This window comes from Zootoca vivipara, chromosome 13 (genome assembly GCF_963506605.1).
Source record: "Zootoca vivipara chromosome 13, rZooViv1.1, whole genome shotgun sequence".
NCBI lineage: Eukaryota > Metazoa > Chordata > Lepidosauria > Squamata > Lacertidae > Zootoca > Zootoca vivipara.
The window spans coordinates 8,684,753-8,697,650 of NC_083288.1; the positions used below are offsets into that span (position 1 = coordinate 8,684,753).

The 12,898-nt window shown below is 44.4% G+C and overlaps 1 protein-coding gene across 4 annotated transcripts in view; it reads right to left on the minus strand.

The window, feature by feature from the left end:
- The window catches only part of INTS10 (integrator complex subunit 10), a 55,293-nt gene that overhangs the window by 14,147 nt on the left and 28,248 nt on the right, over positions 1–12,898 (minus strand). Inside the window, exons 1-9 of one of the 4 annotated variants that reach the window (XR_009558507.1) lie at positions 9,485–9,675; positions 8,228–8,295; positions 7,387–7,490; positions 6,996–7,135; positions 6,475–6,556; positions 5,179–5,319; positions 3,954–4,125; positions 2,920–3,089; positions 649–782 (exon numbers count right to left, since the gene is read on the minus strand). Coding sequence is in view for 3 of the 4 variants with exons in the window: in XM_060282255.1 (XP_060138238.1) it covers positions 649–782; positions 2,920–3,089; positions 3,954–4,125; positions 5,179–5,319; positions 6,475–6,556; positions 6,996–7,135; positions 7,387–7,490; positions 8,228–8,295; positions 9,485–9,613 (1,140 nt within the window). In the remaining variant the exon portion in view is untranslated. Of the gene's footprint in view, positions 1–648; positions 783–2,919; positions 3,090–3,953; positions 4,126–5,178; positions 5,320–6,474; positions 6,557–6,995; positions 7,136–7,386; positions 7,491–8,227; positions 8,296–9,484; positions 9,676–12,898 lie in introns of those variants that run through there. The other 3 variants (XM_060282255.1, XM_060282256.1, XM_060282257.1) reach the window with 3 other exon arrangements.

The following is a 12,898-nucleotide window of genomic DNA, read 5'->3' on the forward strand; positions in this document are numbered from 1 at the left end:
ATTCCAGAATCAAAAAGTGTTTGCTCCAAGAAAACTGTCAAAAGCACTTAAATATTCACTCAAACCAACAATAACCTGCCTTAGCTTCTGTCCCATGTAAGCTCTGCAGTATCACATATTGTGCCCATTTACTGCTTAACTTCCCTGCAGCCCACACTTCATTTGTCTTTGAGCCCCAATCTTCGTTCTCTGCAGGTTGAGACAATGCTTAAGTATCATGTCAAACTATATGCTTCAAATTCTAAACCCTTTGACTCTGACAAACAACTTCTTACAAATATCACCTTAAGCACTGTGTGAAAGTCATATGATATACAGTTGACTACAACTGAAGGAAATACACTCAAGAGTTCTCAGCTGGTTTCAACACAGCACAAACAAAGCAAAATCAAATTCTATTCACATTACAACTCTGAGGACTACTACCAAATGAAGTTAATGATGCTAGACTTATTGCAAACTCAAAAGGTCAATTCAGGTGTTCATTGATAACACAATGCTTCCAATTTAGGCTTCAAAACGAAAGATGTTTCTTCTTACTAAACCAAAATACATTCAAATTTCAGAAAGAATAATTGTGAACAAACCCACATCCTAAAACCCTATGCCAAATTACATTCCATTTATACCAAGAATAGAACATGTTACCATGGTTTTCTCTCTCCCTTCGGCAAGCTTCCTCTTTTTGTGCACATGTTTGCTCCGTTCAATGTCAGTATCGCCATAAACATTGGAAACATCCTCTAGCAAAACCAGTGGAACTTGGTTTGGGGCATTTGGTCCTATGTTTAAAATGAAACACACCACTTAAGCACAGTTGCAACTGAGAGAATGCCACTGGAATCTGCTTCTAGCTACTGGAAGATTCACTTCCAGCAGTATGGTGAAAGCATCAAATTGTACTATAAGCAATTTATTAAGCATATACTTCACAATACCAAGCAAAAGTAAAATAATAATTTTATGGAGAAATCAACACCCAGGTTTTAGATGCCAAATCCTCCTAAAAGGAATTAGGTATTTTGACACGAGGTCATACCTACAATTTATTTCTGAGCCCGTGAATCCTTGGCCAGCAATTTAAGGGCTAAATCTCTCTATCATCCATAAAACTAAGATAACAAGGGAGGTTCATCAATATATAAAGCCCACAAATATGCCAATCATGGTACACTGAGCAAATCACAAACTCCTGGGGCTACTTAGGACGATCTAAGTAGGCTGGGTGTTCATCAGTATGATGACTCAGCTCTACCTCTTTCAAATCAGAACTAGTGACTGTGGTGAAGGTCCTGTGTGAGTGCCTGGAGGCGGTTGGAGGATGGATGGTGGCTAACAGATTGAGGTTGAATCCTGACAAGACAGAAGTACTTTTTGTGGGGGACAGAAGGCGGGCAGGTGTGGAGGACTCCCTGGTCCTGAATGGGGTAACTGTGCCCCTGAAGGACCAGGTGCGCAGCCTGGGAGTCATTTTGGACTCACAGCTGTCCATGGAGGCACAGGTCAATTCTGTGTCCAGGGCAGTGTCTACCAGCCCCATCTGGTATGCAGGCTGAGACCCTACCTGCCTGCAGACTGTCTCACCAGAGTGGTGCATGCTCTAGTTATCTCCCGCTTGGACTACTGCAATGCACTCTACGTGGCGCTACCTTTGAAGGTGACCCGGAAATTACAACTAATCCAGAATGCAGCAGCTAGACTGGTGACTGGGAGCGGCCGCTGAGACCACATAACACCGGTCTTGAAAGACCTACATTGGCTCCCAGTATGTTTCCGAGCACAATTCAAAGTGTTGGTGCTGACCTTTAAAGCCCTAAATGGCCTCGGTCCAGTATACCTGAAGGAGTGTCTCCACCCCCATCGTTCTGCCCGGACACTGAGGTCCAGCGCCAAGGGCCTTCTGGCAGTTCCCTTGTTGAGAGAAGCAAAGTTGCAGGGAACCAGACAGAGGGCCTTCTCGGTAGTGGCGCCCACCCTGTGGAACGCCCTCCCATCAGGTGTCAAAGAGAAAAACAACTACCAGATTTTTAGAAGACATCTGAAGGCAGCCCTGTTTAGGGAGGCTTTTAATGTTTAATAGATTCTTGTAGCTTGTTTTTCTGTTGTAAGCCGCCCAGAGTGGGCGGGGTTTGTATGTATGTATGTATGTATGTATGTATGTATGTATGTATGTATGTATAAATAAATAAATAAATACATATTATTATTATTATTATTAAGGGCCCTCTTAACTAAAGCAATGAGGAATGAGCTGTGCAATTTCATCAGGACTCCCCTCCCTCCAATCTGTTGCGGTCCTTATGAAAATCCCTCCTAGGTAATGCTATCGGTCCCCAAAACAATTTCTTTTGACACATAGCACAGATGGATTCTAATGATAAGTTTAGTGTCACATTGAGTTTTGCCTTCAGACCAATTTTGTGTGTACTCACATCACATGCACACAGGGCTATTGAGTCTGTTCTACGTTTTTCCTGATGTTTCCCCTCAAGTCTGTGCTGGTCCACCACCCAAAACAGCAACGCTCCATTGCTAGGGGAACACGCTACTCTTCCCCACAGCCAGTGCATTCATTGTTACAGTATTGTGGGCACTGTGTGGGATGCACATCTGCAGGGGCTATTGTCAAGATGCTTGTTCATCATTTCTGACTTTTTCACTGAGGAGCCCCTGATATATCTGTAAAGAATCCCAGGATTATTGGTTTAAACGAAATAAAAACCTACAACCAAATAGGTTCATCTATGGGCTGGGCTAACCTATGCGCTTCCAGATGTTTTGGACTACAAATCCCATTATCCCTGACCATTGGCCATGCCAGTTGGGGGTCCAAATGGGAACCAAAGAGTCCAACATTATCTGGAGGGCTGCAGGTGAACCTACCCTTGCTCTTAACGAAGTACTTGGCCATGAACTAACCTTGGAAGAGAGAAGGTTGGATGCTGCTGACATACAAGAATGCGTTCTTGAAGAAGACCAGCATTGTGGAATAGACCACTTGGGTCTTGTATTTTGCATGAGCTTCGTTATCATAGTTACTGATGTATCTGCAGACATCTTTCATTTTGAGCAATGTGTCGCCAAAGCTTCTGAAGACACAAGTATACAAAGTGAATAGACTTTCTAATCCGGTAGTTTTAATATGCTATCTTTTTTAAATTCAAAGTGTTGGTGCTGACCTTTAAAGCCCTAAATGGCCTCGGTCCAGTATACCTGAAGGAGCGTCTCCACCTCCATCATTCTGCCCGGACACTGAGGTCCAGCACTGAGGGCCTTCTGGCGGTTCCCTCGTTCCGAGAAGCCAAGTTGCAGGGAACTAGGCAGAGGGCCTTCTCGGTGGTGGCGCCCGCCCTGTGGAACGCCCTCCCAACAGATGTCAAAGAGGAAAACAGCTACCAGACTTTTAGAAGACATCTGAAGGCAGCCCTGTTCAGGGAGGCTTTTTAAATGTTTAATAGATTACTGTGTTTTATTTTTCTGTTGGAAGCCGCCCAGAGTGGCTGGGGAAACCCAGCCAGATGGGCGGGGTATAAATAATAAATTAATTATTATTATTATTAAATGTTCACTTAAGGAAAGTATGCCCTCCCCTCCTGCAGGCAGCTGCACCCTTCAACAAGCATCGTTCAACAAGGACCCTCTTGAAAACCATGGGAGAGGACCCTGGAAGAAATCGCCCAAACTTGCACAGAGATTCCCATGCCCCTATTCCCTATTTTTCAGGACCCATGCTCTTTGGAGAGGCTTTTCGGGTTCCTGCAAGGAGAAAAGGAAACTTTCCACCTCTGATCTTATTTTAGAATCCAAGCCATTCACCCTCAAGCCTGCAATCCTAGACACCCTTGTATGCCATTAAGTGCTATTAAATGTAATGGGACTTGTTTCTGATGAAACATGCATAGGATTTATAATGATGATAATAATAGGATTATAATGTAATAATAACAACAAACCTTCTTGCCATGTCCATCTGCCATTCACACCTTACTCCCACTACGGACAGTATCTTGAACACCCTTTCCCACGGATCCGTAATTTGAGAAGATTTCTCAGTTAAGCCCTCTATTACGTATTTCTGAGAGCTTCGTTTACTGGGGGACACAAGATCAGATGTATCCTGTGTACCTAGAAACCAACAGAAGCATATCTTAGTTCATCACCAAAAATCAATTTAACAGTCTAACTTCCTTCAGTCTGTGCCTCTTACACTGCTTATATGCATGTGTGTGTGTGTGTGCGCGCACGCACACACACACACATATTATGGAAAATGTCCAAACTTGAATAAAAAGACAAATCTCAAATGGTGAAATACAGAGGAGAAAGCTGATTCTGGATCCTGTACAAATAGCTCATATCTACCTTCAAAATTCTTCATGGCCTGGTTCACCTCTAATATTTTCACACATCCCATCTACCAAGCTCAGCTGTCAAAAAGCCTTGGGGTCCATGAAAACAACTCTATCCTTTCTGCCCCCTATGGAAGAAAGACTCCTGATAACGTTCTTCCTTTTTACTACCTCAATTTCCTTCCCTTCTTCTGTTGTTTTCTAGACCATATAAACCCACTCTGACAGTAGTGATGTGTCCTGTCTTGTTTTTTGGTGTTTTTTTAAATGATATGTACATGGATAAGTAATACTCCTCCAGGGTTTACAGACCGATTTCCTTCTGAATGGATCTAAGAAGGTATCTATGTGGTCATCTTCTCTGCTGCACTGCTGGACTGCACAAAGTCTGGTATTACCCGTTTGCATGGGATTAGGTGACAAGTACTTTTAAGGATGTGGAGATTCGAACAAGTTTTCTTATTTCTTGTTAGAATCACGGATTGCGGTTCTAACAAAGCAGGTGGTAGTTAAAATTTTCCATGGCATCTATTCAAAAGTAAACTCCTAAAATGCAAGCAAAATCTGACTCGAACAAATATTCTAGAAATGGAACCCATGGCATTTTTTGGTCTTAAACCAAGCTACCCTCACGTCAATTAGCTCAGCCTTCTTTAATATTTTGGGGAAGGTGTGGGGAGGAAATAGAGACCGCTACAGCCAGACACAGATGAGCTCTGCAGCAATTCACAGTCCAACCCCCCCCCACTCCCTCACACAACCCCACATACTGTTCTGACATGCAGTAATCTCCTAAATTTGCTAGTGCATTTGGCTCCAGTGCCTTTACCTTGGTATTGATTTTCAGTCTGCGCAGATCTCGTCACATAATTAATATAAAACTCTGCTGCTTTATTCAGATACTTATATAACAGGTTGGCCGGAAGGCGCACATCAGGGTTGTTAATTATTAGGGGAAGGACATCACAGACTAAAAAGGAGCCAAAAACAGTATTTTAGGATTTTCAGTTGTCCTGACAATGCAATTTAACCAAGCAAAGTGAGTGACAAGCTGCTTTGAGACTCCTCTAAAACAAGGTCCTGCTAACAACAGGTTAAACCAATAGCTTATTAAATTAGGCAATAGATTTCAAAGATACATGTCATCTTCTAAAAGCTGGTATGGGGAACCTGGAGCCCTTCAAATGTCACTGAACTTCACAACTTCCATCAATTGCAGCCAGCATGGCCAAGTGGTCAAGCATGATGGGGGCAGTAGTCAAGCAAATAAACATTTATCCCTAGCTGTTTTTATTTTAGAGATGAAAACTATTACCATGGTAAGCACCCCAAATAAACCAATGAAATACCCCCCCCCAAATGAGAGGCAACAGGTTCCCCATCCCTACACCAGAATAAACTCTACTGAAGTACTTTATATAAGATTCTACCATGCAATTAAACCTATTACATTATTAACACCTCTATGGAACCTAAATCAACAGTGGAGGTTTGACAGATGACAACGGGCTGACTTTTGAGAGGAGCTTTTACCTCTTGGTGCATTTTCAAACTCCAGAAACTCCCTTACAATTACAATGCTGTAGTTTCTCCCCATCCCCAAGAAATAATGTTGCTGCCAGCTTGTGGGGCAGCGAGGGACAGTTGCAGGCCTACTGTAGATTTGTCCCCTTTTATTGGATATTGGATCTCAGAGCCACAGTATGAACCAGAATACAACTTTTCTAATACAGGTACGGTAGCTCACAACTTAAGCACATTTAACTTGTACGCATTCAACTTTATCCGCTTGGCAGGCGCCCAGAAAAAAAAGATTTTGGCAATCCCACCCCACCATTGCACCCAATGTCTTTTTTATTATATGGGATTTGGGGTTTATTGCACTATCTCCGGGACATAACCTCTTCGTAAGTTGAGTCTCGCTTGCACATTAAATATTGCAAAAAGAGTAACGCAAGTCAGGTGGAGTCAGATACACAGCAATAAAGCTCAAAGTTTTTTTCCAACAAGGATTTATCCAGTTTTTTGTTCTTAATATACGTGGGTTATGATGAGCAAGACAGCAAAAATATACATTTATTAAAAACAGCGTCAAGTCCTGTCATTTAAATACTATTTTACTTACCAAATAATTTTCTAAAACAATTGACAGGTGATTCTTGGTCTTCAATATTTTCTGCTTCTAATAATGTTTCCCCAAGGCCCACCTTTGCAAAGTTTAAATAAAATTTAAAATCTATTAGTTCAAGATTTTGTTCCCCAGAACCATATTGAACAATGAAAAGTAACTGCTTCCTGCCTCACCTCTTGCTGAACAATTTACAGTTTATACCTGCACTATTTTATTAGCAGCAATACAAAGCTGAGAAACTGGGTTTTTTTAAAAAAAACTCAAAATATTCATAAATCAACCAATTCTGTATTTCTGAGTATCTGAAATTAGCATTGGCAAAAGTTGTTCTTCTACACCCACTGACTGCTGTGCTATTCTGATTAATTTTAGCATGGAGTTGTAGCACAAAGATCACACAGTCCTCCAAAGAATGTCCTGCCACTTTTTTTTTATTTCTACCAATCTGCAGTCAGGTATGAGAACGAAGAACAACAAAAAGGTATCTGAAATACGAAAAAACACCACTCTCTTACCCCATGTTGAACCACAGTCTCAGGGAAACGTCGCAAAAGCAGGAGCAACATTTCTGCCCGTTCCAATGTATTAAAGCACTGCTCTGTGGCTTTCAGTAACATTTCACACTGAACTCGGCCTGGTAGGGTTTCAAATAAACCTGTAGGAGGGAAGATGACAATGAAGCAAACAATCTGGGGTACAGCTAAGAAGAGAGAATGTAAAATAATAATAAAAAGGTTTGACTGGAGACCATTGCAAGACTCTTTCCTAGAAGACAAGTAACTTGTTGGCTGGGAGAAATTGGAGAACAGCTACTGGAGGAACGTTCCTCAAAAGCCTTCAGATACATTGCCGCACTGATCATCAAGTCAACGGTTTTGCAAGGGATTCAGTGGAAGAAAGGCATACCTCTTAAAAATTGAGTTTGCTTGTCCTGCGAATCATTCCTTAAGGCTGCTGTAATGACACTAATCTCCCGCCACACCACTGGCTGGTCTGGGAAATTAACAAACCTGAAATAAAGAATTGAAAAAAAGTTTGGAATTATTTATATTTGAAATCAATCAAGAACAGAAATTTTACCAGGAAAGCCACGCTACTTAAAATGAAAATGTTTCTTGTTTCTTCTGGGAACTAAAGCAGGTCTCCTCTTTTCTGAATCTAACAATTGCCAGCTAAATGCTTCCAGGAAGACCAAAGACAAGGTAATATCCCTGCATAACTGTTTGCCCTCAAATGTGGTACACTAGCTTTGAAGCTAGAGGTTCTATTTAGCTACTGTAGCTATAGACCTATGCACTTCTATGGCTCTATCTAAACCTTTGTTTACCTACCACCACTTACTGGGGTAGCAGATTTCATGTGAACAAGTACTCTTTTTGTCCATCCTGATCAGTTTTACTGGGTGACCACAAGTTCCAGTACAGATTAAGAAAATATATCCACTTCTGTCGCACCATACATAATTTTATCATCCCCCAACTGAGGTTGTTTATTTTCTGTAACTTTTCCTATCATGCCTTATAACTGGTGTTTCTCAAACTTGGCTCCCCAGATGCTGTTGGACTACAATTCCCGCCACCCCTAGCAGGACCAGTGGTCAGGGATTGATGGGAGTTGTAGTCCAACAACAGCAGGAGACCCAGGTTTGAGAAACACTGCCATAAAGCAATACAATTTTAAGTAGAGTGGTTTACAGACAATTTTTTCAGTCCTCGATTTGGGGGGGGGGGAATGGAAAGCATCTTACATGTCATATAGCAATCTGCCTGCTGATGCTGTACGTTCTGCATTCCGTTCAATAGTGTACATCTCATACTGAAAAAACAAGGGCAGAAGATGAGCCATACAGAACATCTTCAATCAAATTTCTCAACATGACATCTTTCTACCTTATCACAGTAAAAAATGAGGGCAGAAACATGCATGCACATGCTCTCTCTCTCTCTCTCTCTCTCTCTCTCACACACACACACACTTTTTTTAAAAAGGCAGGCAGAGAGACAGGCAGAAAAAAACTTTTTCCTATTTGTCTGGGATCCCCATTTCGAAATCTGAGAGGTATGAAAGCAAAGTGACTGTGCATTTAATGGAGTACAGTAGTTCAGACTGGAGGGTAGGGGTTGGAATGTAAGTTGATGGGAGTATTGCATCTAAATCGATCTTTACCAAAATGTGAGGTGTGTTTTGTTTGGAGCATGTTTACACTGCTGCTTGTTGTCAACATGGCAGCGTGATACAGGCAATTTAGAGCAATAGGCACTATAACATAAACCAAAAGAGTTCACTTGAAATATCTGTATATCCTATTACAGCACCGTACAGTACTGCTTTCTACAATTTAGCAGGGGGGTATATTAGGATCAGCAAAAACATAAAGAAGCAAACAAGCATTCCAACCCATCAAAGAACTTTATCTGATGAAAGCATAAAAACAAAGACAGGCCTTTGTCTAATCAAACAATCTAGGGCCTTTTAGAAGAGACTGGGGTGTTTTAATGTATTTCTTTCCCAACCCATGGTTTTAAGGTTTCTATGTGGCGGGGGAGGTTGTTTGGTTGTGAGCCACTCTGGGCTGCCCAGGGCAAAATAAAGCAGTGAACAAATTCAATAAATAATAACGATAACTGCTAATGGCTTCTGCTTTTGGCGGTGGGCGCTCTTGCAACCGAACGATTCGTATGGCAGAAGCCTGGATTTCTCCGCCGCCTCCCAAGAGCAGCTTTCCCATCTTTGCAACTCTTTAAACAAGCAGGCAAATTAATTAAATAATAATAATAAAGAGTGAGGAAAAGAAAAACATGGTAAGTCGGAAGCGCTGTCCCCAAATAGGTAAAGGAACTGGGCGTGCTATGCGTTCCTATCTCTATGGGGCTGAACCAGCAGGACAGCAGCAAAAAAGGGAGGGCAGGGCTTGGGGCGCGCAAAGCATTGTGGGGCAGCGCATAGGAAAAGAGGAGAGGCGTTAAGGGGAGGCCGGACGGAGCCTCGGCGCGCCCTCACCGACCTGGATGTTGAAGTCGGCGGGGTAGAGGCTCCGTGCGGTGATAAGCCAGGCCTTGGCCGCCCACAGGTCCCCCTGGACCAGCTCCCGCGCCCGCTTCACCAGGAACTCGCAGTCCCCCTGCGCCGACATGTTGGCCGTTGCCGGCAGTCGCGCTCCCTCACGACCCGCACATGCGCAAACGAGCCTCGCGAATCCATCTTTCTAGGGCCGATGACGTAGAGGAGGCTTTTTGCGCCTGCGCCGCAGTTGCCATGGGGTGTCCCCCACCCCTCCGTGTTTCTAGGTGTCATCATAAACTTATAAAAGTTTATAGACTGACAATACAGTTTTCATGAGGCAGGACTTCCGGGTTGGTTTTTGACCCCTTTCCACCCACCCTACAAGTGACAGCTCCCCATAGGAAGCAACGGGGAAAATTAAAAAGCTTTTAGTATAGCTGGGTGGGGGCGGCTGCATCGTGTTCCATCCCGAAGACTGAAGGAGGAAACCCATCACTGCAGCATCGCTGGTAGCCATCCAGCCTCCGTTGAAATGCCCACCTCTGACTGCAATGCACTCTCAAGGCTCTGGTGCTGTCAAGAATTGCTCCCAAATGTTTAGTTAAGAGATGCTTTGGGGAGTGTAAAAGCAGCTGCATGCAACTCAGCTGGAGTGTTATGTCTTGTTCAGTGGGGGGCACAATTTAAGAAGTTTAATCTGCTCTGAGACCTGAAAGGGATTTTGTGGTGGAGGGGTTTTGGGGGCGGTGCAAACCCAAATTTGCAGTGCAATAAACTTCTGCAATAAAGCACTTTTGGTTGTGGTTGTTGTTATACCACCCTTCCTCCAAGGATCACAGGGCGGTTTACAGTATAAAAGCACAAAAATTCATAACATAATAACAAACAAAATAATAGCCACATTCACATTGCCTTTCCAAAATCATGGATCGCCCACATTTCAATAAGATGTAAAATCCACATATTCAACTGAGAGAGGGGGACCAAATGGCTTCTCTTTAAGGTGTGTTTTGTTTTTGTTTTAAGTCAGGCTTTTACTAGCAAGTGTGGATTGGCCCTATGTTAAAAACGGGGTGCAATCTACACTTCCTTGACCTCATTGGAACTTGCTTCTCAAGCATAGGATTCAGTTGCATGAGTTTTACTATGGTCACTTCCAGGCAACCTGTCCGTTGAGCATTCACTCTGCTTTTCTTCTGGGGGAAAAAAGTACTCTACTTCAAATACAGTCAAACCTCGGTTTACGTCTACCTCTGTTTGCGACTGCTTCGGCGAGCAACCGCCGCGGACCCGGAAGTGTTTACATCTGGGTTCTGCAGTGTTGGATGCGCAGACGCAAAGCGTTCTGCGGAGCGCGCATGCGCAGAAGCATGCCTTCGGGGAGCGACCGCTTCGGCGAGCGACCGCCTCCGCGGAACGGATTGCGGTCGCAAACCAAGGTACCACTGTACTAGCAGTGGGACCACCCTGGAGTTGGAGTAAATCAGGGGTCGGCAACCTAAGGCCCATGGGCCACAAGCAGCCCATGGGGGGGCATTTAACTGGCCCACGAGCCGCCCCTGGAACCGAGCTGCCTGCTCGGCGAGTCTCTGTGTGCTGTGCTAAACCGGCACAGCATGGCACGGGGACTTGCTTCCGTGGTGCTGGAAACAGCGTCTGCGCATGCACAAACGCCAGAAATTGCGTTTGTGCAGACACTTATGCCAGAAATCATGTCTGCACAGACGTCAGAAATTGCAGGCCCACGCACAATCCGGCCCACGGAGGGTGCTCCGCTGGAGTGAAGCAGCCCAGGCGAGGTAAACCTTGCCGACCCCTGGAGTAAATGATAATGTGTTAATGCACTCAGTCTCTCCAACGATCAAAAGACCATCAGGCTGCAATTGCTGTGGATTGTGAGAGACAGGGCCAGCCTGACCATGAGGCAGCTTGGTGCCCAGCATTGGCGTACCCAGGATCAAAACTGGGGGGGGGGGACACCAGCCACACCCCAGCCACGCCCCCAGCCACCCAATTGGCTGGCTGGCAATGACGTGGCCAGGATCCCTCCAGGAGGCATGGTCAACATCCACGCCCCCCAGAGGAAAGGGGGCCATTTCCAAGGCAGCACACGGATCCACCAGCGCTTGCACTCCTGCCTCGCCCGCTCCTTTAATGGCAGCGGTGACTAACATGAGGCAGCAGCAGCAAAACTGTCGCCGTTGAAGAAAACCTGGACCTGGACCAAATGAGGTGCCGCGGAGCATTGTGGGGCAGCACTTTCTGTGCTGTGCTCGCTGTGACTTGAAGGAGTGTGGGCTGAAGTTAGCCCAGGTCCAGGTCCAGGTTTCCCTCGACGAAGGCAGCTTCGCTGCCGCTGCTGCCATTTCGCTTCAGCCAAGCAGGCTGAGGCGGAGCACAACAGGCAGCGTCCCTGCCTGTCCTCTCCAGCTGCCCTGCTTCTGGGGGGGGCAGCTGCCCCCCTGCCCCATGCTGGGTACGCCCATGGTGCCCAGCATGGGCAAACTGCCTCTGGTGCAAATCCATCCAGAACACAGAACACAGCTCCATCTAGACCAGTAAAACTCCCAACTAATAGCACTTCCATCTTGTCTGGCTGAAACTTCTGCTTATTTACCCTCATTCATTCCATAACCGCTATCCATAGAACATGGTTCTATGCAGCTGCAGTTTTTAATTAGTAATAAGAATAATTAATTTCCCAATTTATAACCCTGCACCTTCCTCCAAAGGAGCCCAGGAAAACATTTCAATAGGAATACAATTAAAACATCTAAAAACAGTTTAAAACAACCTTCTGAAAAGATGGAAGGAGGGTGTACTTGAAAATCTTCTCTACTGAAGTTAGTAAATTCAATTCAGCACTCTAAAAGCATATTATGGCTGGTCAAGCTATTTGTGGTTACAGCAGCATTGTTTATTGTGACTCGCTGTCTTTATCCTTATTATGCATTTGGTTCTGGCGAGAGCTGTTAATGAAGATGCATGAGATTTCCAGCTCAACCATCAGATTTGCAGCCTGTTTTTCAGCAAGAAATATTTTTGGTCTCTCTATGGAAGATCGTAACAGGCGGCATTTCCAATTAGCTGATCATACTTGCCTTTGTCTTTTAAAACAAGAGATTGGGGGGGGACATTTCATGCTAACGGAGGGATCTGTTATATGAGCATTTGCATATTCTGTGTCTGCAGATGTTAAGTATCACCATCGTATAAAAGATGGCTCCGTCTTTGGACTGTACACCTGCCATAACCTTAGCCCAGTCATCACAGTGGAAACTTGTTTGTGTCAGCTGTGGGGGGAAACGCTTCCGCCTATTTGTTTGTTCTCCTGCCTGTGCTCTGTAAGAATGATATCATGGATCTTTCTGTCTGTCTCAGGTCTGTAAGCATGTACATGCATGTGTTTAGCCAG